General features: G+C 51.3%; 3 protein-coding genes across 4 annotated transcripts in view; 2 read left to right on the top strand and 1 right to left on the bottom strand.

Moving 5' to 3' along the window:
* The window catches only part of LOC131208789 (dedicator of cytokinesis protein 3), a 58799-nt gene that overhangs the window by 4782 nt on the left and 26645 nt on the right, over positions 1-27372 (bottom strand). Inside the window, exons 4-5 of the mRNA XM_058201676.1 lie at positions 13253-13373; positions 10359-13181 (exon numbers count right to left, since the gene is read on the bottom strand). Of these exons, the coding sequence (XP_058057659.1) occupies positions 10359-13181; positions 13253-13373 (2944 nt within the window). The remainder of the gene's footprint in view (positions 1-10358; positions 13182-13252; positions 13374-27372) is intronic.
* Positions 2552-6415, top strand: LOC131208791 (transmembrane and coiled-coil domains protein 2). Of its 2 annotated transcripts, XM_058201680.1 has the most exons (3): positions 2552-3875; positions 4086-4350; positions 4432-6415. In XM_058201680.1, exons 1-3 carry the CDS (start codon positions 3231-3233, stop codon positions 5208-5210), a joined length of 1689 nt encoding a protein of 562 aa, XP_058057663.1. In that variant the 5' UTR covers positions 2552-3230; the 3' UTR covers positions 5211-6415. The 2 variants fall into 2 exon arrangements, with proteins under 2 accessions (XP_058057663.1, XP_058057662.1); XM_058201679.1 differs by having other exon boundaries at positions 2552-6415.
* On the top strand, positions 8392-10098 carry LOC131208792 (pre-mRNA-splicing factor RBM22). The gene is made up of 3 exons (XM_058201681.1): positions 8392-8609; positions 8679-8732; positions 8820-10098. Exons 1-3 carry the CDS (start codon positions 8556-8558, stop codon positions 10038-10040), a joined length of 1329 nt encoding a protein of 442 aa, XP_058057664.1. The 5' UTR covers positions 8392-8555; the 3' UTR covers positions 10041-10098.

The following is a 27372-nucleotide window of genomic DNA, read 5'->3' as shown; positions in this document are numbered from 1 at the left end:
TTGCATCAACCTGTCCAAATCAAGGCCATCGATAACGGGTAAATCAAAATGACTTTACAACATTCATTGCTCGCCAGTGTTGGCGCGTCTTGCCCATGACTCATGCACTGCGAAGCGAATGAGGGATAGGCGATGGAAACCGCTTATCACGACAGATGGTCAAAATCAATAGTTTGTGACAGAAGATATGAGCTGCTGGTGGGTGGGTGGTGATTCATGATGAATATTGCGATCCACCTGCACCTGTTATCTCGCGTACCGCTTGCCATCAGCAAACATTCCATTTTTTTTATTTTCTTCGATGAGAAGATATCGGACCCCGTTTCCAGGACCGCGCGACACGATAAGCCTTGTTTTTTCATTACCACATGTGTTTCGAAACTACACACGATTCGAAACTGAAATTGCGCCATCCCGAACAGTGCAGCGCATTTGACAACTCGTCCGGGCGAAAACTAGCGTGGCGAAGTGCGTGCGCATGCGGCGAATCTGTCATTCAACCCGTTCGCTCGTAGCCCATCTCTTTCCCGCACACTGGCTTTCGCCGTGGCGGGTTCGTGGCGAACAATAAAGCCGTCTTCACACCAAAATGAACTGAACGTTACGTAGCAAACGACGCGTTGTCTCATATGGCATTCTACAGGACCCTTCACACCGGCGTCGACGAAAACTTCGCACGGCGCGACGAATCTGTATGAAAAGACAACGCTCCTTTTGTGTCGCTTAAAAACTTTGGCCAAGGTTCGTATACTTGGTTTTTGGGTGAGTGGGGCGAAGTGTTGTGTTTTGACAGATTATTTGTGTTTATATTTGGAAGATCAAGACACATTGAATTTTTGGTGCGAGAATTAAAATAGTTTTATAATGAATTTGTGTTTGTATTACAAGTAATAATTAAGTTAAAATTATTTTGCATGCTTGTGATACAAAAAAAACGCCAAATGAGTAATCTTCGATTATTTTTTAACTACCCAAGATGTCTAATTGTTTTCGCCCGAACGAGAGGGCGAAAGACTTTTCCGTTGCCTGTCGCCGCCGTCGTAACCGGTGTGAAAGGTCCGAAAAAACGTCGCGTCGAAACGCACGTTAACGCTCCCTGTGTGAAGAGGGCTTAAGCTCTGCCGACGAACGTTTTCTCTCTCTCGCTTCTTGCAGCTGCCACTCGCGGAACGCACACAACCACTCGAGTGCGCACACCATCGCGCAGGCGGCGGCGGTGGCGGGTGGCGGTGGCGGTGGCCGCGGCGGCGAACCTCAGAGTGACCGCCGTGGAAAATATTTGACACATCCCATGAGCTGATTGACTGTGGCTGGATCGTTGGTTGCAGCAGTGCCGCGTAGGGCAAGCGGAGTGAGCGCGACCGAAGCAGCGAAGGGAACGAGAAACGAACGTCGTACAAACATGAATGACGACGACGACGGCGACGAGCAGCAGCAAAGCAGGAAGTGATCCCCGGGTGCCCGGAAAGCTCGCCCCGCGAAACGCGAACGCAAACGGTTGACCACCAGCAGGGGCAGTCCGGAAATCGAAATCGGGAGCCAGAAGATATCGGGGAACTGCGGCCGCCTACCGCGCCCCGGATCGAACGCACCGTGTGTCTGTGTATGTGTGCGGTTGGTGGTGTTGTGAGTCGCAAATAACAATCGCGAAAACAAACGCGCTACGACGACGCTGCGATGGCAAGAAGTAGGCAACGGAAAGCTCTGTGTCCCCGTTGTGTGTCGGGACCTCTGTGACCGCCCAGAGTGTGTGCAGCGTGCTCCCCCCCCACACGCCCTGCTGGTGTCTGTGTATGTGTGGACTCGGAAGGACTCCTCCGGAACGCCGTCAGTCTTTTGGGCGACCTTCGCGAACTTACTTATGCGTAAAAATCGGTACGGCGGTCAGCGAAGAAAAACGAAGGCAGTCGCTTTCCGCGGCAGGAAACACGGAAGGTTGCAACGGCGCATCACCCCGATAGCCCGAGACACAACCCAGCCCCCCCTCGCCGGCAGTAAATTGGTTCGACAAAGTGTCGACGCGAAACAGATGTGTTCCGTCCCCGTCTTCCTTTTCGATGCCCGCGATGATGCGTTTGGAAGAGGTTCGGTCGCCGAGCTAGACAGATAGTGGGAGGGACGCGCGTGCAAGAGATAGAGATTGCGGCGATAAGTATCGGGCGGATTCCAAAGACACTCTGAACAGTGCAGCAGCAGGCAGCAGGCGCTCCGGTGGCTCCCCGCGCATCCCGTTGGCTCAATTATGCGGTTTGTGTTTAATTGAAGTTTAACGATTCCCGGGTGCGGAACGAAGGGGACCAACGACAAGCAAGGTGGTTCGCGGTCCTGCGTCCTGTGGTCCGCAGCCCATCGTGTAGCGAGACGACGGACACCACGCTGCAGCGTTCTAGTAACCACTAGAGAGCCAGCGGTTTCCAGTAGTGTACCCAGTCCGTTTCCTGTAGCAACGACGACGACGAAGACGGCGGCGACAAATCGCCTGCAAAAAGTGAGACTGACCCACACTCACGCACGCACGCACGCTTACGGTGTGCAAAGGAGCCACTTGCAATTCTCCCTCCCATCGCAGAGGGCTGGGTGTGGTTTGTATGAAGTGGGTTTGAACGATTGCCGAGAAACATGTATGAATCATCGGCCTGGGCCGCGCGATAATCAAAGCAAACTATAGTGAGCAAAGCTGCTGCTACAACGTGCCGCGCATAGTACCGAGAGTTACCTGCCACACTGTGTACCTCGAAGCTAATTGGAAAAAGGATTGCCCGAGGTGACGGGTTGCCGGGACAGTCCTTAGGGCCGGTGTTTTGGGTGAAAACAAACCAACGAAAACATCCTAGACAGGTGTAGCAAACGGGCACCCGAGACGCTTAATTGCTTGCCCTCCCTCGTCCTGGTCCGTCGCTGGTTAAAAGTACGTCTGGCGAACGAAGTGACTGGCGGCAGCCGTTTCAGCGCAGTCACAGTTATCGGACGGCTTGCGATCGAAGCAATTCACAGCAACGTACGGCACCACGACAGAAACATCGGGCGAACTGATAGTGTAGCGGCACGGTGGTCGTGTGGTAGTGGATTCACTGCCACCGACTTGGATTCGGGACTCGCGGAAGTAGTAAAAGCCACGGGAGCGGCCCGCAAGCAAACTGGTTGCTGGAAGGGTCCGAGAGATAAGCGCACTCGGTGGCCGGGTCTACCCGCCGCCGATGGACGGATAGGCGCCGGAGGAGGAGGACGAAATGACAACGGCGACAATGGAAATGCTAACGACGGCAACAACGACGACGATGACGCCTGGGACGGGCAATTCTGTGGCGTCCGTTGCCAGTACGGCAGTGGCCAGCAGCAGCGGTGGTAGCGGTGGTTACGGTGTCGGCGGCTTGGAGGACACGATGCGTCACCCGGCGGCTTCGATGGACTACAGCAATCTGTCCGGCGTGGGGCCGCTGATCGAAGAGCTGGACGGAGTAAACGTAACGACCGTGTCCCAGCACAGTAACGATTCGATGGAGAGAATCGCCGGCGGAATTTCCCAACAACCCGGCGGCGGAGGAGGCGCACCGGTGCACGTATCGGGCCACCATCAGAAGGGCCACTCCCGGGGGAGCAGTGCACCGCTGGCGTACGACCGGATCACGACGAAGATCGCCTGCACAAAGGAGCTGATCCGGAAGGAGCAGGAAGCGCGCGATGCCAACGTTAACGAGTATCTGAAGCTGGCGGCGAACGCGGACAAGCAGCAGCTCGCACGCATCAAGGCGGTGTTTGAGAAAAAGAACCAGAAAAGTGCAAACACCATTTCGCAGCTCCAGAAGAAGCTCGAATCGTACAACAAGCGCTACAAGGATCTGCAGCAAACCCAGCAGAAGCAACAGCAGCAACAGGCTCAGCAGCAACAGGCTCAGCAGCAGCACCAGCACCAGCAGCAGATGGCCGCCGCCGCTCAACACGACGCCACCGCCTCCGGTGGCCAGCTACAGCAATCGGGCGGCGGCCACCATCAGACGGGGGGCGGTGGGAGCCAAACACTGCCATCGAACCTTCAGCAGCACCTGGCGATTACGGCGGGCCCGGGTGGGCCTGGTTTTCTGCAGCCGCGCGAAATGCTGCGCGACGTGGGGCAAGGGTTGCGGAATGTCGGTGGCAACATCCGGCACGGCGTAACCGGCTTGTCGGCGACTGTGATATCAAAACCGCGCAAATTCGCGCACCTCATCCGCAACAAGTTTGGGAGCGCGGACAACATCAACCAGCTGACCGCCACCTGGTACACCGGCACCGGTGGTGCCGGCGCCGACGGTGAACTGTCCGGGATGGATATGAGCGGCACCGACGGACAGCAGACGTCTACGCCGAGTGGTCAGCACCACGGGCAGCATCACCATCACCATCACCACCATCAGCACCATCACCATCCAACCAGCACCAGCGACAGTGAAGGCCGGCGGCAGGGAAGCGCTCAGCCGCAGCCGGGGGGCACAACGGGCGGTCAACGGCAACAGAGTGCGGCCGGTGGCAAGTACAGCGAGCATGACAGCGAGTGTAGTAGCGTCACCAGCGACAGCATACCGCTCGGTTCGGACAAACACCACCGGCTGAGCTGTAGCCAGCGGTGCGTGCACTATAAGGCCCTGGGCGAGGTGCGGGACGAGCAACAAAAGCAGAAGGAGCGTCTCGAGCGGCTCGAACTACTCCAGAAGGACGTGTCGGAGCTCTCGATGTCGCTGGAGAACGAACGGTATCGGGCGGACCGGCTCGAGGAGCAGATTAACGATCTGTCCGAGCTGCACCAGAACGAGCGCGAAAATCTGAAGCAAGCGATCGCCGACCTCGAGGAGAAGGTTCAGTACCAGAGCGACGAGCGGTTGCGGGACGTCAACGAGATCCTCGAAAACTGCCAGACGCGCATCGCCAAGATGGAGCAACTGTCGCAGCAGCAGTACGTCACGGTCGAGGGCATCTACAACTCGAACGCCCGGGCCGTCGTCGTGAAGCTCATCAACGTGGTGCTGACCGTGCTGCAGGTAATACTGCTCCTGGTGGCGACGGCGGCCGGTATCATTGTGCCATTTCTGAAAACCCGCTTCCGGGTGCTCACGACGTTAGTCTGCACGATCATGCTGTTCGTCATCGTGCGCCAATGGCCGGATGTGCGCGATACCGGCGTGCACCTGTTACGCATCCTGCGCAGCCAGGTTGTGAGTGATGATGCTGCGTAAACGAGTAGCGTCGTCACCACCGCGTGCAGCGGCTGACGATGACGGCGTGGTTCAATCCTTTCCATTGTCGGTTAATTCAGAAAGATTGTTTTAGCGAGCTCAAAAAGGAACCGAACACGTGTGCTCACAGGTTGATCGCTAGGCTCAAGAGGAAACTGCTCAAATCGAAATCGAAAGACCGGCTCTCGCGGGAGGTGCTGGTGTGTGAGTTCGCTAAATATGAATCCATCCACGTCCAAAACTTCACAAAACCACACCACAGACTGGGTGTGCCCGTAGTGTACACGGAGGTGCAACCATGCATAAGTAATTACCCCGGCGCTGTCTTGGAGGACAATAGTCACGCGGAAAGGAAGAGGCAATCGGCCATGCCCGGCCATACTGTATACCCGGTGTTGCTAAATTTTCGTCAACTTTTCGTAGGGATTTCATCTGTGGTTATTTAATGGTTAGAGCGCCGGCGAGGGCAGTTTTCTTGCACTGAATGTGATTAATGTACTGAACAGGGTGGTTGTATGTGCGCGTAGAGGTGCAAAAATTGCAATCAGCCTTCTTGTTCGTCCGCTAAACTAGCCTCTGGTTAAATAGACAGATGATCTAGAACGAATGATCGAAGATCACGTGTTTGACAAATCATAATTGAACGCGGTGCGATCGTTTCCAAAGCACAGGAGCCGTAAAGAAGTAGCCGTAGTGTTGACGTAGTAACTTCGTTATACTGTCATAGTTTGTTCGCAGTAGTCCATGCTCCTCCGCATAAACGATCGCCGGGCAATCGCGCCCGAGCCAGACAAAGCAAACGGCGCACGGAGGGTAAAGATCGCGCGCAGCTTGCGATTAGGCTTTTGAGGACATGCAGAAGCAAACGCCCAACACAGAGTGAACACGCGCAGTCGGCGCGTCGTTGTTCCGTTACATACGATAATGTTCATATAATAGAGAATGTTTTAAGGTCTCCTATTTCTTCTACCGATGGAAGCAATATTAAGTTATTATTAGCGAGTTTAACGAAAACAGGGCAATCCAGTAGGCCAGGTGGTAGAATACAGATACAGAAGAACACCACCACTAAAGGGAGTCAATACGGTAAGGGGGAACAACACAGCAACACAAAGGGGGGACTGGACATAAATTACGTAAGATCGGGTGGGTACATCAAAACGTGATTGGGTTTTTGGCGACCCAAGGCGCCAGAGAGCGCAGGAGAAGCCACAGGACGAAAGGGGGGGGTGGGTTGGGTAGGAGTGTAGCATACATAGCCAACTCTGGTAGTATTAGTAGGACAAAAAAATCACTGTGTAGAGACGTAAAGACGTATACAAAATAAATCCACAAAAGTCGCAAACTCAGCAACCATCGATCCGATAGCGCGGAAACGCGCTCCGAACGCAACTACCAATGCACCGAAGAAGCAATAGACGCGGCACCTGGCAAAGGCAAAATTAGGAACGAATTCTTTTAACGATACACTAAAAAAACGTTTACTGGAGTAGAGGCACCATACGAATATTTCCACTTCAATGTTAAACGCGCATAGGGCCATAACCACAAAGCCCTGCGGCCACAGAGGGGTCGGAGTGGTGGTTTCCGCGGTCAGGGAGTGATATTTTCGAAGCAAGAGCGCACCCTTGGAGGCCACTAGCAGCATTCGAGCGGGTTCTATCGAAAAAAGTACCAGAGAATTACTACCAAAACACATGCCTCACCAATTATCTCTCTAACTCTCTCTCTCTCTCTCTAGCTCTATCCTTCTTTCACTCTTTATAAATGTTTCTCGCGCTAGAGATTCGAAAAATAAAAGGAAATCGAAACAAAACCAAACCCAAAATAGGGTCTTTTTCTTGTCGCCCTTTTGCTTCGGTGTTGCGCTCGAGACGCCATTAATCGAGCCATCGGAGGAGAAAAACCGGAATTTAAACGACATCAGGGTGTGATTACTAGTTGCCGGTTCCCCCCGGCAGGGGGTGCAACTGCCCCTAAACAATGTCGGCCTCGGGGTACAGTTTTTACCTAGTCGTGGCAGGGCGCTGATGGTGATTGCGATAATAATAGAGAAGGTCCGAATCACTTTCCACTGGCAGCAATCGCAGCAACCTGATCGGTCAACCTCGCCCAGGGAGGGCAAGTCGCGCTTCTTATCGCCACGATGGAACAATCAGAAACGAATATTGGGTCATGCTCGCCTCACAATCGGTGGCCCACGTTTTGTGAGCCAGGAAAACGGATTATCCACTTGTTGGATGAAGCAGTGTCCAAAACAAAACACCTTCTATGGAATCGCCACATAGGATCGATGCTTTGTGGGAACGTAACGTGCAACGTATCCCTTCGCGGGTGTTGTGTTCGCACCCGCACACCAAAAGGAGTTGGGGCTGATTGCGTTCAAGTGGTAGGTCAGCTCGAGGTTCACCGAAAGGCCACGAGAGTATCGGGCGCCATGTTTTCCGTGCTCTTTGTCCGCCGCCGAATCCATCGTTTATACATAGCGCCACCGCGAAAATAGTCATTAAACCGTATCCGCTCGCAAGGTCGTTGGCCGCACGTTCCGCGTATGGTTGTGGGTTCTGTGCGTCACATTTGGGTCAAAGGTTTATTTTGTTCTCGACGAATAAGCCGACGATGATAGGGATTATCAATTTTCACACGCGCTAACCGAAACCACGCGGAGCGTTTGCTTCGTTTCAACGGTTCGGTGGTTTAATGCACGTATGTGGTAACTTCCGCCTTTGTGGTATATTGTAGATGACCTTAACGGCTAAACTATATGAAATCTTACAGTACGTTAAGCTCTGGTTAATGTTTGGTGCGAGAACCAATTTCGAACATTTTTCAAATTTAAATCATGCACAAGCATCAGCACTGCAATCGATCGGAAAAACGACAACACATTTGTTTTATATTGTATCATAAAGGATTGGGAAAATTTGTTAGTGCCAGGTGTTAAAATGAATAAAAATCATTGAATGTAGGCCATTTGCAGTCATTCATTAGCGATCTGACTCATGTAAAATATGGCCAATCTGACTCATCCTGATCAGGAAAGTTGTATGCAAGGTCGGGGGAATAACTCGACCCATCTGGCAGCACTGCCATTCGCCCTCTTGCTTTGAGCTGTCAACAGCAACGGTAGTCGTGCGATGAAAAAGACCGCACTTCTGACAGCTCATCGGTAAACGAAAGAAATACCCAAGCGCGATGCATTTTAGTTTGTGAAAAATTTAGCAGTTTTCTGCTAACTATTAGGGATAGGTGGTTATTTAGTGCGGTTTACGTGTACGCAAATCGAAAGACAATAAAAGTGATATTGAAAACGGGCAAAAACGAGAGTTAACAAGCGGCTTCAAGATGGCGATGTCCAAAACAACAAACACTTACAATCGGCAGAACTGGGAAGATTCGGTAGGCATCGGGTCCTTAGGTGCGCACACGTATTTAAAGATAAGCTCTCATGTTTCCGTTCCGTTGCAGGAATTTCCGATTCTTTGTCAAACATGCCTCGGTGACAATCCCTACGTCCGGATGGTGAGCCAACACAGCATTGCCGATTTGTCAAAAGCATATCCTTCACTACCGTTTGTGGGTGTGTGTGCTTTTATCTCTCCCAAACAGATTAAAGAGCGGTACGGCAAGGAGTGCAAAATCTGTACCCGCCCTTTCACCATCTTCCGCTGGTGTCCCGGTGCCCGGATGCGTTTCAAAAAGACGGAAATCTGCCAAACATGCAGCAAACTGAAGAACGTCTGCCAAACCTGTCTGCTGGATCTCGAGTACGGTCTGCCGACGCAGGTGCGCGATGCGGCGCTCAAGATACAGGACAAGATACCCGAAAGCGATGTGAACAAAGAGTTTTACATCCAAAACATTGAGGCACAGCTTAAGGCGGGCGGTGATAATACGGTCGCCGCCGGTGCGGTGGGTAAATCGTTAGCGGCCAGTGATATGCTGGCAAAGCTGGCGCGCACCGCACCGTACTACAAACGCAATCTACCTCATATTTGCTCGTTCTGGGTGAAGGGCGAATGCAAACGGGGCGAAGAGTGTCCGTATCGGCACGACAAACCAGTCGAACCCGACGATCCGCTTTCGGAACAGAACATACGCGATCGGTATTATGGACGTAACGATCCGGTGGCAGACAAGCTGATGAAGCGTGCCGCTTCCATTCCGACGCTGGATCCACCGGAAGATAAAACCATCACCACGCTATATGTGGGCAACTTGGGCGACCATCTAACGGAGGTGGACATACGGGACAACTTCTACCATTACGGCGAGATTCGGTCGGTTTCACTCGTGCCACGCCAGCAGTGCGCCTTCGTGCAGTACACGAAGCGCGCCGCGGCCGAGCTGGCGGCGGAGAAAACATTCAATAAACTCATTCTCGGCGGCAAGAAGCTCACCATCAAATGGGCACACTCGCAGGCCAAGTCGACGGCTTACGCCCAGCAAAGTTCCACGCCACGGGGGTCTGGTGGTGTCGGTGGGAGCCGAATCTTCGACCCCGTCCCTGGCCTGCCCGGACAGCTACCATTACCGCCAAACCCGACCGATTACTTTAACCTGCAGGCATCGGAGATGGCCGTGCTGCCGCCCGGCATGAAAATACACCAGCTGCCGCCTGGTCTCATTCCCGGAGCACCCAGTTACGCTTCAATGTATCAGCAACAAGGACAAGGGCCAGGAACGGCTGGTGGCAGTGGGAAACCCGGTACTAGTGGAGGATCAACGCAAGGCATGATGCATCCCCCGTCGCTGCCAGGCATGCAGCAATCGCAACAGCTGCACTATCCCAGCCAGGATCCGGCCCGGTTAGGGGCCCTGAAGAAGTAAACGTGTAGCAATGGCAAGCCACATATGTCTTTAACCAAAATCTGAATAAAAAATAGTGTAAATCAAATCACATTATTTTGTTAGTGTGTGAATGTTGGCTATTATCCGAAAATTAGTAACATTTTCTCTTCAAGCTCATCCAACACGTGAAACGAAGATGTTCGGAGGATAATGTCCCTATTGGTGATTAAGAAATTGTGAAGTAAATGTAAAAGAACATGAACGAATCGGAACCAGGTTCTGGCCGTACAAGATTCAACCGTAAGAAGGTGCAGGGTCAGTTAAAAAACAAAAGGACAGTAAAAACTCGTCACCTACCTGTTCACACTGCATCATGTCGTAGAATACGGTAAAGGTTGCCTTGCGGAGTGCCGGCTCAGGCACAAGGGTAACCTCTAGAAACGGCCCCACCATCGACGGTATGAAGTGTAGCTTATGTTCACCCAACTGGGCCCACATGCTCAGAATCTGAAAGCCCATCATGACGCGCATGTCACCGTGCGTGCTGAGTATCTTGCGCCGCCTTGTTTCGTGGTACTGCTCGATCTGCAGCGATGGTTGCGTGAGGAAGATGACGGCAACACTGAAGTACGACCACCAGAGCTGCGAATCGAATGACTGTGGTCCCAGGAAGCGGTACACGAGCGGCTTCGCTAGCTCCTCGAGGGTGCGCCGCACCACATCGTTGGCCGCCATCTTCATGACCAGCCAGTCTTTGGAGAAGATTATCCAGTCCTGCTCGAGCATGTCCTTGAAGATCGCCAGGCATTGTTGGATGAAATCGCGCAGTTCCTTCCCACCACCCGACGTGCAGCTGCCAGTGTTTGATCCTCCCGGGCTGGCACCACTTTGCCTGTCCCACATGCGCTGATAGTGCGATTCGTCCAGCAGCTGCAGCAGTCCCAGTTTCACCGCAAACAGTGAACACACCAGATTCTCGTTGCCCCCGTTGCTCAGCACATTGATCGTTTGCAGCAGTATCGGAAAGATGGCCCCGAACAGTGTGTCCAGATCGTGGTGGATGGCATTTGATGGCTTTTCACCCGCTTTGGCTCTCGCTTCGTACAGTTTGATCAGCACCTCGGCGAGAATATCCGTACACAGCCGTAGCTCGTCGCGCCTTGCCAGGTGTATGCGCAGATGCTTGCACGCGATGCCCAAGATGACCGAGCGCAATTCGTCGTCCTGAAACAGCTGGCCCGACACCATATCCTTGATCGATTTCAGCTTCGCCTGTACCAACGGCGGCTGGGCATCCTTCGGGACTGCATCCAGCATCGCTCTCACGAGAGTCTCCAACTCCGGCCGTGTGATGATCGTGCGAAGCTGTTCGAACACCACCCCTGCATTGCTGAGCAGTGCTTCCTGGGTGGCCAGAATCTGCACCGTGCTTGGCACCGTTAGCATGCCGTTCAGCGAGGTAAACACCGAAAACAGATCATTCTTAAACTTGTCCTCGTACTGACCGCCGGACGCGTGTGCAAACAATTTGCGCGACTGTATGATCAACTTGAAGATGAACTCTAGCGAGCAGAAACACTGTACGATCGGTTCGAGGTTGTCGGTGGTAGTCAGCCAATCGGCCAAATGTTGCACCGACGATAGCAGCCCCTGGTAAACGAGTGGCGCCGCAAAGTGATCCCGAATGTACGCATCCATGACCGGTTTGAAGTGCTGGAACTTGCTGCTCTGCATCAAGCTGAAGATGTTGACTAGTACGTGGAACACGAGCCCGGAATGAGGTGTACTGTTGCCGTCGTCCGTAGAGAACAGTGCAAACAGTGCGTCCAGTACGTCCTGCAGGAATTTGATCAATTCCTCGTTGTGCAGGCGCAGTACCCTCTGTAGCGAGTCCTGAATGCCTTCCGGCCGATTGCGCCACTGGAGCAACGACAAAAGATCCCCGTTTTGCGTCAGCTTCGTGGAGCAAAGGATCGTTCGGACGTAGAAGGCTTCCTTCGAGCTGCGATGGTAGGGTGAAGGCGAATCACCCAGCGACTGTCGATCGGTGGCCGAGCACGGCAGGCGTAGATAGACATTCGGTTGCACCTTCAGAATGTCCTCACACTTGTACACGTACAGCTCGTGGGCTCCGTCCGCGATCGTTGCACCGCCCGGTTCCATGAGCCGCGCAAAGCTAAACCCGAACAGCTTCGGATCCGATTTGTCTCGCGTCGAGCAACTGCGAAACTCGAACCGGACGTGTGCTTTGCTGAACTTATCGATCGGCACGAACATCCGGACGGTTTCGTTCCACGCGGGTGAATTGTTGTGGTACAGCACCATCGATCTGTAGTGCGCCTGCAGCGGACTTCCGGAGGCGATCGCTATGCACTCCTGGACCACGCGCCCATTTTCGTCCAGCACCAGCGCAGTTACTTCGATATTCTTGGCCGTGCTAATACCGACGCGTTCGAACTCGCCCCGCTCAAGCGTAAGGAACAGATCGTTCCGCACGTCCCCCGGCATGATCACGTCTGGGAAGCCTATTTTCTTGGTAATGGCCGTTCCCTGGAAGAGCATCGGTTGCTCTAGCTTCGCCTGGCCCAGCTCACCGTGGAGCAGCTTCATCGATACCACCAACCCGTACTGGCCCTGGGGGCTGGCGTTGATCGGTTGAAACTTTCCACTCGCCTTCTTGATGATCAACTCGTGCAGCTGATGGTAGTCCTTCTCCTCACACTGAAAGATCTTGAAGCTAAATTCCTTCTCCTCCGACTCGACGCTGTAATCGAACTGGACGATATCGTTCAGCGGCAACACTCCAACACCGTACGGCCGCCGGTACGCGTGCGCCATCGCCGTCAGTTTGTCGCCCTTTTTCACCGACTCCGAGTGCAGCATCTTACCGACACGCATCACGTTCGCGATCAGGTAGAGATCCTGGTTCAGATCCGATGTGCCCAGGTCAGTGAAGATGGTGCAGTTGTGGCTCGCCTCGACGTACGTCGAGAAGCCATCGCGCGCGATGCGCACCAGAAAGCGCTCCGACAGTGCCCGCATCCGGTTCGTGTTGCCGTCGTACAGGTAAAGGTAGATCTCCGCATCGTCCCCGATCCGGTGGCCAAAGTCGCGCATGCAAAAGTACAGATGGTGCGTGTGAATCTTTTTGCCCGCCTTCCGCCGCAGGGTGCCACGGTTCTGGAGGGAATCGAAAAGCGGAAATGAAGTGTTTTATTTCCATCGGAGAATCGTGTTCTTCTTCAACGTACCGATGCTGCTTTGGCATTTTCTGCACTGTTGACGTGCACCTGATGTAGCGAGACGATGCCGATTTTTTGAGGATCAACGGCCAGGGTTCCAAGGCGTGGCACTAGATCGAGGCCCAGTTTTCTGTGGAGTACACAATGGAAATCGATTCATACTTTGACGAAAGTAAAAAAAAATGGAATGAAATGAAGAATATATAAATCATATCTTTCAAAAAGATGTACTAACAGTAGGCAGAACTTATGTATGATAAGACACCAAACGTTGACGTCAGCTCATTGGCGAATGTCTCCAAGCGGTTTCAAGCAGAACCGGCAAGAAGTTTGGTTCGGATTATTTTGTAGAAATTTAAATCTGCTCTGCCACTACTTAAATCTGTAGTTGAATTATATTAGAAGTTGCGAGTTTAAAACGTTATTAAAAAGCTTTATCGACAAAGTCATCTCGCCAAAAAGGCCGGATGATATCTCGGATGGTGTGTCTTGGCATCGCTCTTAATCACGTGCTTCGACGATACATTCGCCCACCGGACTCCACCGTCGGCACGAAGAAGATCGATAATCCTTAACGCAAACAATGCCTTCCACGGGGCCGCTTTCCGGTCTTCCTCGGGCGGCAACCTCGACCAAAGCGGGCCTGCTTCATGTCAGCTTTCCATCAGGCGTCTCACTCGTTGAGGGTTCCACTTGAGCGCGCCGCCCTCTCGTCCTCGTGCTGCGGACATCGAGTTGAAAATAACACCTATGTGCAATACGATACACTCTCCTCCGCTAGGCGGTGTGTCTTCCTGCGCCCGGGATTACCATCTAGATAATACCCATCGTAAAAGCGAAGTACTGATGGCGGGCGCTAGATTGGTGGCGTACACATGGCGAACCCAACAAGCGTTTGGAAGCGCATTCGAAGAACATTCTGAGGAACAGTATTTTAAAAACAAGAATCACATTACCGGTATGCTGTACCGGCCGTTTCAAAAGTAATTTTTTAAACATTCGCAAGTTTCTGGGGAGGACCTTCTTGGCTTTTGCTGGAGTCCCAGTAAGTTGCGGTTCGCCGTCAATTTATCGGAAACCATTGACTGTCGATGCGCATCGGAATCAATTGTGCCGTTTGTTACCCATACCGACACAGGGCGCATGCATTTTGTGACTTAAAGCCCGCAGGACCGTGATCACGGAGCGCCTCGGATCCCAGCAAAATGCCTTCTTCCTGTGTGGGATCCTGTTCGGTGCGCTGCCGGGCCTGAGCCTGTGCAACAGCAGGAGCAGCAGCAGCACCAAGGGGCAGCCGCATAAAAGGGATGCAGGAAGAAGACCTGCGGACACCAACTGTGGGAACTGTTAGGGCACACAGAAATAAAGCGATTTAAAACGAACATGATCGTCACATGATCCGTTCCGTGCTACGTCGTGCCTCTCTCGCCACCCGTGGTCGTGCGCCGCCTTTCTCACCTCACCTTCGCCGCCACCGCCGCTGCCAGGCTCTCGAGGTCCGTACGGGGGGCTTTCCGGTGAGATTTTTCCACCGTTGTTCACCGTACGAGACATTTTACTTTGACAACGCCTGAAACGAGCCCGCTCTTATGTAGTGCTGCCGCCGACCGCACCGCACCTCTTGGCCCAGCGCTTGTCCATTGGCAAACGTGGCAACGTGGCCGTCGCCCTGTCCCACTATGGTGCGAGCTCCCCACCGGCCACCGAAGTGGCCACTCCAGATATTTAACCCAAAAAACAGGCAAAGAACAGCGAAGTCCATAAAAGAAAATACCACACGTCCAGCTAACGCGTGAGAGAGAGAGAGAGAGAGAGCGAGGGGATAGCGAAAGAAAATATGGCAGAGTGCGCACGTGTGTGTGTTGCAGACGGTCAGAAAGATGGCGAAGAAGCGGGACAAACCGCGGGCGCTACGGGGGATGCAAGCGTAACTTTACGCAGTTCCCGCGAGGGCTTTTAAAAAGCGGCGAACCTGGAATTAACCTGTTCCAGCACGGCCCGACCCCGGGGCCGAGCCTTCGGAGGCGCCCTTGCTCTGCCCTGCATCGTCGTCGCTGAGGCCTTCCGAAAGGGTAGCACAGGAGCAGTCGCGGCTTTCCAGGTCGCTCACGCACACTCGGCCACGTCCGCGAGCTTCGGGCACTCGCGCCCATAAAAGCCCAAAGCTCTGGCCACTCAGTCACATCACGCCGACCGATCGACCGATCGTGTGGCGGCGCTTCCAGTGAGTACCGCTCTTTATGATCGCGTTGGCTTTTGCTTCATTTTTCCTGCTTCAGCTTCTTCCGCAGCAGCACCGAACATTCCGATATCGGTTTTTATTTACTTCCACCTTTTGGTTGGTCGGCGATATCGCTACGGGCAGATAAATATTTATTTCACAGGCACACAGGTTTGGCCCAGGCGAGACCGGCAAGCATCCGAGAAGCTGTCCGCTCGAATAAGAAATGGCGGTGAAAAGGCGCATATCTGCCGGCGGGAACTAGCGAACGAAAAGGCAACGTCTTGCAAGCTACGCGGAGCCGTGGTTGCGATCGCTTGGCAAACCCGTGGTAGCAGATAACGAGCGGCAGGCAGGCAGGGTGGCTATGTATGCCAGCGCGGGGGTTCTATGTGCGGAGTAGCGGGGTCGCCCAGAACGAAGGCGACGATGAAGCCAACCGCCAAGAGGAGTCTACCGAAGAAACCGAAAGACGTACAACAAGCAAAGATCTTGCTGCTCGTCCGCCGAGAGAGCTCGTTAGAAACCAATTTGATGATTGCTGCTTCTGATGTTTCGGTTTCGGTCGTTTCTGCTGCTGCTGTCGGTCCGTCCATCCCGTCCGTAAGAAGAGTCTGCCTGCCAGCCGTGAGCGGAAGACACGCAGATGAAAACGGATGGGGAAACGAAAGCGAAAGAGGGCGGCGAACTCAAAACCAGAAGGCGAAACCGAGTCCACAGCAGGCGCACCATGATCTTCGGTCGGCGGAGCATCACGGCCCGCCGCAATCCCTCCACGCTTCGGGGGAGAGCATAAATGATGGGGAACGAAATTAAAACTTTAATCTTTAACACCGTCCACGCCATCAGTCGGCGGTCTTGCCAACTTCTTGTGGCCCCACTCGGTGCCATGAACACTGAGACAGACCAGAACGGCAAGATCCGCGAGACTCTGACATCTAATGGCTCGACGACCACGAACAGGAGCACAACCAACAATTGAACCCCTCTCGCTCTCTGTCTTTCTCACGCTGTCTAGCGGGGGTTAAGTGAACTCCTGTGAAGTCCTACAAGATTCGAGAGAAAAATCTCCTACTACTTGACCACACACGATAAGCCGCGTCCAACGTGACGACACAGGATGTGTGTCCCTCCTGTGGTAGTTGGATGGGACATAGTGGTCCACCCCAGATCACCAACTCGTCGACTGGGAAGATCTTGCAATGCGTAAGGACAGTAGTCACCATGGTGACGATCGTCGTTGATGGTTTCGTTCGGAAGCTGGGCCTACTTAGCGTTTCTCTGTTGAATGAAATGTGAGGCGCGAGTGTGGAAGGGATATCGAAAGAGAAATGGACACAGAGTGGTGGAGAGAGAAAGGGAACGAGAGAGGGCGAGAGAGCGAAACCTTCCGCTATTCTCCATTGTTCAATCCGGTCGCACATTTCATCCGTCCACCCTAGTTTTTTTCCTCATTTCATCCCAGTTCGTCTGATAGATGACCGGTCGTCGCTGATTGTGACTCATGTTCCAGCAGATCTGAAGAAGGAGATTCACAGAGCAGGCGGAGGTGTCCCATCGCTGGTCACCGGCAGCATCTTGCCTGAGATTGACTTCTTTAACATCCTTTCTGTTGAACCGTTTTGGGTCGTATTGATTAATGTCCCACCACTACCACACTGCGCGGCTATCCCCAAATTGAAGGTTAGGTGTGCCCGTGGTCTGTGGGAAGACACGGAACAGCAGGGAACCCCCCAAAGTGGTTCGTCGGGGTCTGTAGGACACAAAAAACAGAGCTGAAACTCAAACAAAACTGCCAGTTGGTAGAGCATAAATTTAGCCGTAAAATATCAAACGCTCAAAAGCCCGCATTAGGCTCAACACTTTCCATGGCACTTTCGGGCTCGGGAGATCTGTTTGCCATTTTTTTGTGTTTTGCGCTTCCGTGAAGAGTACACTTTAAGACACTTCGGGACGAGCGAGATTTGATGGGCTATAAAAAACAATTAGGCGCCGGTAAATATTGAAACCCGTACCTTGCGCGGAAGATCTTCACGTCTTTTACGTCGAAACCCGGGCATGAGCTGTTGCTGCTTTTTTTTGTACCGCCGATTCAGATTCTTTCCGCCAGTTGTTGTAGCCTTCTTCCAGCGACCAAGCCGGCGACCCTCGCGCCGCATTGGGGATCTTTGCAAAAAATCTTGTGAAGATCGCACGACGAGCGAGCCACAAAACAAAACGAACAACCTCGAATATCTTCGGGCGAGAACAAACAAGATGTGCAACAGGGCAAAGAACCAGACATTAGAGAGCCTCTATGGTTGCACAGGCCGTGCTCAGAGGAGGACGAAATGATTTACATACAATAAGGCTTGTGGGAGAGCATAGCACACACGCATACATCGAATCGGGTGAAGAGATCGACATAATTGCCTTCTTTCCGTTCTCACACGATCGCACGCTGGGCTGGCCTGGTTCTGGCCCGGTGAAGAAGATGATGCTCTCTGCGTTCTTTTGCTTTTGTAACCCACACCCATACAAACACACATACTAACTGACATGCCTGGGCCTCGGTGGTATCTTCGCACACCTCTTGGCTGGCTGGAAACTTTACAACTCACTCACATCGAACTTGAACTTGCGCACACGGCCACGGCGGTGGTACGTAATAGTTTCTTCAATTCTTCCCACTTTGGCTTCCTCGTTTCGCTGTCTCAAAATTGCCTTCGTACCCTCTTCGCGGCTCTTCAGTTCGTCAGCCCGTTGCTAAGCAACACGTTTCTGCACCGCATCTTCGGTTGCTATTTTTTTTTGTCCCCTTTAGTTTGTCTGGCTGAAGATGTATAGGGGGTCAGTGCACAGTGCAGCGAGAAAGTTCCAAGATCTGGGGGTTACAATGAATCATAACCACGCATAACCAATTTTGTTTTCATTTATTGAAAGTAAACTGTCATTTTCCGGACCCGGTACGAAACCCACAGGACGGTTTCTAGATCAATGGAATCCTTTGGAACATTTTTGTTGTCCTCTGTTTCAAATGGTTTGCCGATAATCACTATCAGAATTAGACGAATTGTTGCTCAGTTAATGTTTCTGTTCGCTTAGCGCCATCATGTGGCTATCAAACATCGTTCATGTCACTCAACAAGTTTTGATCGTCATGCAATTTTACACCATTTCGGAGATTTGTTAGATTGTTATGGAAGCTTTTGGGAGAAACTTTGCAACTGCATGAGGGTCGTTGTACAGTCGTTTTTGTAATATACTGAACGGACTTAACTGCATATGGCGATTATCAATTTATTTTAGCCAATAACTGAACAATTTTGTAACCTGCACTTTAATGTGCTACGAGAAATTCATGACTAAATTCGTATCAAATTTGACGTCATCATTGTCACCAGTCATTTGTTTACATCGGAGTAGACATTGGTGTACATTAAAACATATTGCCCAGCCCAGTGGCAGCTTTAATTGGATTAAAGACAGGGCATGGCTTTTTGCGTCGGTTCGAAAATGGACACTTCTCACCGGGCTAATCCTTCTGCTTATCGCTTCACCACACTGACACACTGACGCGGAGTTCGAGAAAATAGTAGCTTCCCCAGAAAAAGAAAACAAACGCAATGAACCATCATATAGAAAAAGAAAGGTAAGTATCTTGAATGCTAAATGTAAAATTAACCTTTTAGGGTCGAGCACGAAGTTGATGCCACAAAGTTGTTAGTACTTGTCCCCACAGCACAGCAAATGCAGAGTAACTAGGTAACTTCCATCTAGGTAACTGGTCATGCTTTATGTTCGTGTGCTAAATTAATGAACAATTTTAGCTCTTTGCAACCGACTCGCAGAAGATCTCTAGGCACTATCGTTACTGTAGCTTAATGCACCCCTTTCGCTTGTTTGATGCCCTCTTAGCCATGCACCCGACGGAGCCCCGTGGAGTCAAGGACGTGTTGACAGGTAGGTCTCCCTTCAGTCGTGTGTTTGTGTGGCTTGACTAAGTGACGAGCGCCACCCTTCCCTATTATGTCAACATCTTATCAGTCGGGTAATGATACCAACACACGGCCCCGATACACTCTCTACACTGCACAAAACAAACGCACGAAGCTGATATACCTGTTATCAGGGCATCCGGCGAATGCATCGACCCGTTGTAGCTGCCGGTTTAGTGGCACGTAAAATGTCATATCGACAGGCGGCAGTAGCAAACAGTTAACTTGTCACACCACCACTCGCACGCGCTACCCTCCGCTAGCATAATTGCACCACCGGCCGGCCGGGTCCTTTTCCACTCCCGAATGGTCGCCACCTGCCGGAGGGTCGCGCCGTGGGACGCACGTTAGGTCGCCGATGCACCAGCGTCAATCAGTGCGCGCCCAACACAAGGAAACTCGGCTTCGAAAATGTACTTCCGGTCGCGGGCCAAGTGGGCCGAATTGGGGTGGTGCCTCGAGTCGACTAAACTCGATTTGTGGCGGCCCCGCACATATCTTCCCTCCTGTGTGGACCTTTCGAGTGGAAAGTGATAACTGATGGTCCACACTCTGCCACCGTGCCACGGCGACCCAACGTGCACAGGCGACCCCTCACGCGCACTCGCCCGCCGGCCACGAGTCAATGAAAATATCCCCTCGCCGTGGGCTCTACTACTACTCCACTATAAGCTTTCTTTGAAGGCCTCTTTACGCACGCGACCCTCCGCAGTGTGGCCAGGCTGGCTGGCTGGCTAGCCGGTCGTAGGAAAACTCCACCGGTGGCGATGAAAATTGGATTGGAAAAGTCAACGACGATCAACGACGACGACGGGCCGGGATACTTGATTCACTTTCCCGCTCTGGCCGCCACTAGCGCTGGACCCTTTGTCGGACACTTTCACATTTCCTCCATTCGCACGCTCGTGCGTCTGCGTGTGTGTGCACGCGATTTTCCCAAAGCCAGCGCCTATCCACACAAGCCGATAAACTGTGCCAACAATGGCTAAATGTGGCTCACACTGGTTCGGAGCGATTGGTGCGATGTGAGCGGAGTGATAGGGGCGGCGAGTAAGAAACGATAAACGCTTCAGTTTATGAAGGCTGTCTTTTTTTTCTACCGAACGAAGCTGTAACTATTACGTGGACACGTGTCTTTTGAGTCTTGTTTTAGCGATGGTGGGTTGTTTTGTTGTAGGCCTAAGGTTCTTGCACTACTTTGCAATTTTGTCTAGTAGTTCACGATAGATAACTCAGCAAATGCATCAACTAAACCCAATCGTGTTCCTTCTCCTTGGTCGAAAAGTAACACGACTTCGCCTGTTAAACAAAATAGTGCACCAAAATTCGCTGATGCCCGCAAACCCGTCGGTGACCAGACTGATAACAACATCCATGATAAAAGGTAAACACAATAACGACCTCCACAGTTGTACTTCACAAACGACACCAAATGCTGACAAAAAGCCTTACACGATGACATTTGATAACGAATATCGTGAATATCAATAGAAAGAGGTCCATTTGGGTGTGAAGGCGAAAACATTACGTGTATTACTGTGGCCAAAACATGTCGGGAATTTCATTATAAATCAAACTATCTTTATTTATTCTTCTAAATCCTTTTCATCCCCCTCGAGACAGTCCACACTGGATGCAATACACTTGTGCCAATGTTTTTTTCCGTTTTCAAAACATGCAGCAAACCCTTCTTCAAGAATAGCCTTCAATGCGTCGTTCGTTTCAGTTTCTATCTCTTCAAAACGGTGTACACGAAGCGGCCTCTTGAGTTTAGCGAATAGCCAGATGTCACATGGTGCTTAATCAGGTGGTTTTGGAACGACATCGGTTGAGCTTGTGGTGATAATGCTAAAACTTCATCGTGATACAAAAACCAAGAATTGTCTCTCCACAAATCTGTATGAACACCCAAATAGTATGTTTTGTTCACAGTTTGGTCATTTGGAAGGAATTCATGGTGCACTATGCACCGCCAGTCAAAGAAAACTGTTTCCCGTAATTCTTTGGCCACAGTAGTGCGCCTAGGAATTAGTTCATTACAGTGCTGATAACGCAGATTGGATGGCGTACTCATCGGGAAGGAAGTTATAAACCTTTCGTTAAATGGTTAACCGTGACAGTATATGTGAGCTTGAGTCCACGAGTTCCGTGCAGAGCGCACGGCGTAACATTGACCGCTGATTCATAACTGAAGATGATGATAAAGACTTGATTACCGAGGCCACGAGATAAGCGACACGATATTTTACCATTTTTTGTCCGTGCACCAGACAGTTAAACGAGGCGATAAAGAGAATGGGAAAACAATATTAGAAAATAAATCGACCACCTTGTTCCGGTTTGATCACTCAGTTTAAATTATAATTACACGCTTTGTGTGTGCGGGGAATATGATCCGCTCGGAAACGCGTCACGACTCCGCGCACGGTGTCGCACTTTGCACACCGCGCACATTAATCACCCGGGATCCGGACGGTGTTGAAATCCGTAAAGTCATTGTCCCACCGGTCAGTGGTAACCGCAAAAAATGTGCGCGAAGTGAAACAAAACGGGAAAAAATCGTTACCACCGGAAAGGCGGGTTCGCTGCTGATGCTAATGTTGAAGTCATTTGTTTGGCTACCGAGATCCGTCGCTCGAACCGTGCGGCGGCGTGATTCCGCGGCACCGGGAGCGAGTGGCATCCGGGTTGTCAGGTGCTCACTTCCGTCGCAGTCCTCTCCAGCCCACCCTCAGGTGATAGGTGGCTAAATTAGATGACGGTTACGTCCAGGTAGCAGACCCGACGGGTGCCAGCTGTTTCTAGGCCGAGGAGGTTCGGGGCATCATAATAAGTGGGTGCTTTCCGGGGTCTGATTCTCCCCTGGTTCCCGCATCATTAAAAGGAACACACAGGCACGCAATATGCGGTGAAGGCAATGTTTCGGGCAGCTCGGAGACAAACGGCCAAGGCACGCAGCTCAAGCTAGGCAGCACGACGGGGGCACACCGCCGTAGCGGGTCGATGAGTCTGTCAAATTCTCATTATGGACGAAGCAGAGCTTCTAGCGATTGCTTCGTGACGCATGAATGGGGCACCGTGTCGAAAGTCGGTTATGAATGACAAAGTAGGAACCGGGCGATTGGTCGCATACATTATCAGTTTGAAATATGTAGAAAAAACCGGTTTATGTACATCTGTCAGTGAGTAATTAAGTTGACGAATAGCCTAAAGCGGATTAGTGACTTTTTGGCTAGCGAAAACATTTAAGTTCAAAAAAACAAACTTGATTGAAAACAAACAACATACGAGGGTAGAAAATTTACATCATACGAAAACATTATATGAAATGTGTAAATGATTTTTTGTTGTATTTAAGGATGATTGACACAAATGAAACATTTTAGCCATACACATCTAGAACAATGTAAGTTTCACTGATGCAAAAAGAATTTTAATATCCACACCATTCCGACAAGACAATATTGCCAAACGGCATTGTTTTGTCATGCCATCCGTTCTGCTACAGTCGTCAGGTGTTGTGGTCCAAATTGTTTTGATGAATTAAACTAATTCTTTTAAATTGAGTGGGATCTTTTCACATTCTCCAAAGTTCATGAATGCCCACAAGTTGTCAATGGTTAGCTGGTCTGGAGAACGATGTGAATAGCCTAAAACCATCGAACGATCATCTCCGAGGTACAGTATGACTTCTTGTGCCTTTAAGATTGTTGCCTTATTAGGCTTTAATAGGGTAACATTCTCTCCAAAAACTTTTTTAATAATCTTAGACCGTTAAACAATTCATCAGTCCAGTCATTGTTTTTTTCAAACTAAGCCTTGTTAGGTGCAGACATTTTTTAAAACAAGGCAATAGTTGCCTGCAGAGAAGGGACCTGTATACCTACTGATTTTAGGCTTTGTTGAACCTTTTTTGGTGAATTGAAAATAATTTTTAGTGGAGATGTTAACTATCAATTTGACCATTTGCCGTTCTCGATTGGTTAGTATACAGCATTTCAAGGCTTTTGCGATCTTACAAGCTGAGAAACCGGAAGAAACTCACCAATCGGATGTGACCTAAAACGTAACTAAATGGGGCTTCTAGAGACCCTTCGAAGAATAAATCGTTTTTGGAGAAATGAAATGTTGTTATACATTTTCTTCAATTATTGGTAGGAACACAACACAACAAAAAGTATAATTAAATAACAAGAGAGCTAATTAGCCATTTTGCTTCCACTTACATGGCTATTTGAGCGGAGATGGATGTGATGGTTCCAATCAATTTGTTTTCGATCGACCCATACTCTGTTTAGCGCGCGCTGGCTCAAAGTTATGAGTTCCAATTTACATACCAAATAGCCTGCAATAGCCTCATCTCGTGCATTGATGCGATCGAACGAAGCTCAATTGAACGATAAATTTATGCACTCGCGAGACATAAAATGCACTGGCAAATGATAATGACTCACGATAATTGATCGTGTCCGCAACGAAACCGTCGCCGTGATAGTGTCTAAGCTGAGCATACACACGATCACGGTGCACCGTGGTGGGCCTCAAGTATGTGGATCAACCGGGATTGTTAATCGGTTCTGGTCTTGTCAGTGGACCACGCGCATAATTGCGCCCCGTGTTATGCCACCAGCAAAAGCAAAGCCGACGACAGCTCACTAACGAAGGAGGTGTGCGTTTTTCCGGACCCGTTGCAGTAGCCGGGCGGCCAATTGAAAAATTGGCCACTGCTTGCTGCGCCACCAAGGTAAGGTGAGGTTGAAGAAATATTGAATTAACACGCGGCGGTGGCGGTGGCTGCGACGACGGCCACAGCTAGAAAAGCTGGGCGGACAAATTGGCGCCATCAACGTCAAGCCAACGGGGCAACGAATGGGAGCGCGGGAGCGGGGCAAACTCGAGCACAAAATATCATCGCACACAGCTCGGAGCTCGGGAAGCCATTTCCAGTAGCCACGACGACGTGCGCTGATGGTAATCTCTGCACGGCCGCAAGGCAAGGCGCTCCGACACATCCCGAGGACTCCAAGTGGTCGCTGGTTGGTGAGCAGGGAATCGGGAGTGATACCGACGTGAAACGGATCCGAAGGACCTGCGCCCGTTGCTTAAATGCCCAAAAGCAATTATTAAGCATCCGCGTTGGCCGCGAGAGAGTGACGCGCGTTGATTTATGGCAGCTAAATTGGTATTTCGCCCCGGTCAAAAGCGGCCACAGCGGCGGTGGCCACAGCACGGTAGCCCGTTGTGGCAAGGTGAGCCGTCCGATCGAGAGAGTGTTGCCGGGTGTTGGAGCGCCCGCCGTAGCGCAGTAGCATAAAAGCCGGCCATTACGGTGCTGCACAGCCCCGACCGAGCTGCTCGGCGGAATGAAATGAGGACAGCGAGCGGGCGAAGGGAGCATTTCATCGATGCGGTGCTCCGTGCTGTCCCTTGGCTGTCCAACCCGCACCAGAAGAAGCAGGAGACCCACCCGGAGAACGGAGAACGTCGGGTCTTCGCCAACGCAACGCGGGAAGGAATTTCAGCACGGCGGATGGCGGCGTCGTGCGCACGAGAAAACTGGTTTTCCTCCTACCGCTGGGTGGATGAATTTCAAACCACTTCAACCGACGGGGCGGAGGCCACGGCTGTGGAGGGAGCGGACCGAGCATCGCACACCACCGTGGTCGGCGCATTCCCGGCCGGCGCTTGAAACAGATGGAAATTAGGCAGCATCAAGTTCAAGTTCTTCCCCAACTCGGAATCAGCCGGTCGACTAGCGATCGCTAGGTGCCCCGGCAACAAGAACTCGCTCGCCAGGCACTCCAGATGATCCGCTCGCCACAGAGGATAGCGAGCGTTGCAGCTCAGACCCCCACGCTTCGGTGGTGACCACCGATAACGCTTCGGCTCTCCGTTTGTCCACGCAGTCACAGGTCGGCCTAAGCAAGATCTCGCCTCGGTCCGATGCCGCACACATCGTCAAATCTTAAACAACTTAATCAAAGTCAATAAACCCAACCCACCACTCGGCAACTCCGGGGACCGGCGGCTCCGGCGCGGGGACGGCCTCCTCTCCGGCACCACCACCGACGGCTTCTCCTCCGAGACAGAGTTTTGGGCAACGTCTTCGGCTGAACCTCTCTGCTCTGTTCCACGGCTCCACGGGTCACTTTTTATGGCTTTCTCCCATTCTCTCCCCTCTATGCTCCCACCGGACCTCGGCTCTCTCGGCTAGCTAGTTTGTTGTTCGTTCGTTCGGTTGTAGTTTTGGGAAAATAAAACCCCGGTGCCATAAAACTACAACAGGACACGCAGCGCAGCCAACGAACGCCACAACAGCAAACACAACAAAGGCCAAATAAACAGATGATCTATGCGCGGTTGCCTCGCGGTGGAGGGTAACCTAGGTGTAGGGTCTTGTAAGGTTCGGCCACGAGGCTCCATAAAACGAAGAGGGAAAAACCCGCTACCTCAAACTACCTTTCCAGAGACACCAGAGAGCGCCTGGCCGCGTCAATCTGTCGTGGAGCCGTCGAGTCCGTGGAGATTTGCACTTTTCGGCATCGGCAACTCACCACTCACCTCCCCTAAGGCTCTTGAATGATAATGATCGATCAGTAATGCAAGAAGGCGGGAAACTTAGTCTTCCTCCTGAACTGGGTTGTTCTCTAAGTTTTGTGCTTCAATTCAAAGGGCTGCTACTAGCCCAATTTTTTTTATGTTGGTACACTCTTCATATGAACGTATTGTTAAGTTTCAATCTGTCACTATCGTTTCGCGTTGTCCCCGTATCGTTTTACAATGAAAAAAATTAAGTATCGTGCAGTGATTTAATTTTTATTTTTGGAAGGTTTAAAATTAAAGGAAATTTATGAACGAATGTTCAAAAGTATACAAGGATTTTCGCCTTCAATTATTACAGCAAAAAGATGGGTTGCTGAATTTAGTCCCTAACGACTTCCATCTGTTTCCAGACTTAAGACAATGCATGCGTGGAAAACCTTTTTCATTAAATGATGAGGTCACAGCTAAGCTCACTTCAGGAGACCATACTGATCACTAAAATGTATTTCAAACCATAAAATTATGTTACGTTCCTATCGAAGCGCAACACTTATTGAACAGCCTGGTACTGCCTGCGGACAATACATTTGCATACAATTCGCGAACAGAGTAGCTTGTTCTTAAATATTCATTCGAGTGACATGCAAATGTGGAGCTAGCCACTGGGAGACACTTTGATTTAATTTCGCGTACCCTCCACAATCAGCACGCCGGATGATTGAGTACTGAATGTTGACGCCCGGAGCCCGTTCCAAATCTGATTACATCTGAATCAAGCGGCTACGGGGTACGGGCTATCTGTTTGAGTCACTAACACCGACTACCGATCGCCATGGCCGTTGTATCGTTGGTATGTTTGTCAGCGATCGAGGCCATGTGCTGTGGTGGCCGCAGTGTTTAGTCGACCGGTGAGTATGCTCAAGTGACCATTACTCAAGCTCACGGCGGGGCACAACTAGTATGCTTCACTCCGGCGACGCGCGGCGTGAGGAAATTAAGTCACGGACAACAGCATTTGTACCGCGACACACTGGATCTACTGGAGCCCGTTGCCTTTCGGTTCGGTTCGATTGGTTCCATTCGACCTCTCCCTCTCTCTCTCTCATTCTCCATCGCCGGCTCTGTTTGACTCACGGTGGGTTCTGGCGAAGTCGCCGTTTCTAATCCCATGGCCAGCCATGGGAAAACGTTGGCCAGACATGGGACGCGTGATGATGAGTAAGGTGCCGATAATACGAGTTTAGGTGAGATCGCTCTTGCAAAAGCTCCAGGTCTAAGACTAACGAAACGAACGAGCCACTAGGTAGTGGCCAGTTATGGGCACACATTTTTCCTTCGCATTTCTGACCCATTTTCTGAATTCGTCACCAAAAGCATCGCCAGCCACA

The sequence above is a fragment of the Anopheles bellator genome, chromosome 2, assembly GCF_943735745.2.
Source record: "Anopheles bellator chromosome 2, idAnoBellAS_SP24_06.2, whole genome shotgun sequence".
In the NCBI taxonomy this organism is placed as follows: Eukaryota; Metazoa; Arthropoda; class Insecta; order Diptera; family Culicidae; genus Anopheles; species Anopheles bellator.
The sequence above is the reverse complement of the archived record's forward strand: the minus strand, read 5'-3'. Positions and strand labels throughout refer to the sequence as shown.

What these genes read in the sequence shown, in the direction of transcription:
- LOC131208791 (XM_058201679.1), top strand. Translation starts at nt 3,231, where the DNA reads ATGACAACGGCGACAATGGAAATGCTAACGACGGCAACAACGACGACG.
- LOC131208792 (XM_058201681.1), top strand. Translation starts at nt 8,556, where the DNA reads ATGGCGATGTCCAAAACAACAAACACTTACAATCGGCAGAACTGGGAA. An exon ending in GGCAGAACTGGGAAGATTCG is followed by an intron (nt 8,610 to 8,678) that starts GTAGGCATCGGG and finishes GTTCCGTTGCAG; the next exon opens with GAATTTCCGATTCTTTGTCA. An exon ending in ACAATCCCTACGTCCGGATG is followed by an intron (nt 8,733 to 8,819) that starts GTGAGCCAACAC and finishes TCTCCCAAACAG; the next exon opens with ATTAAAGAGCGGTACGGCAA.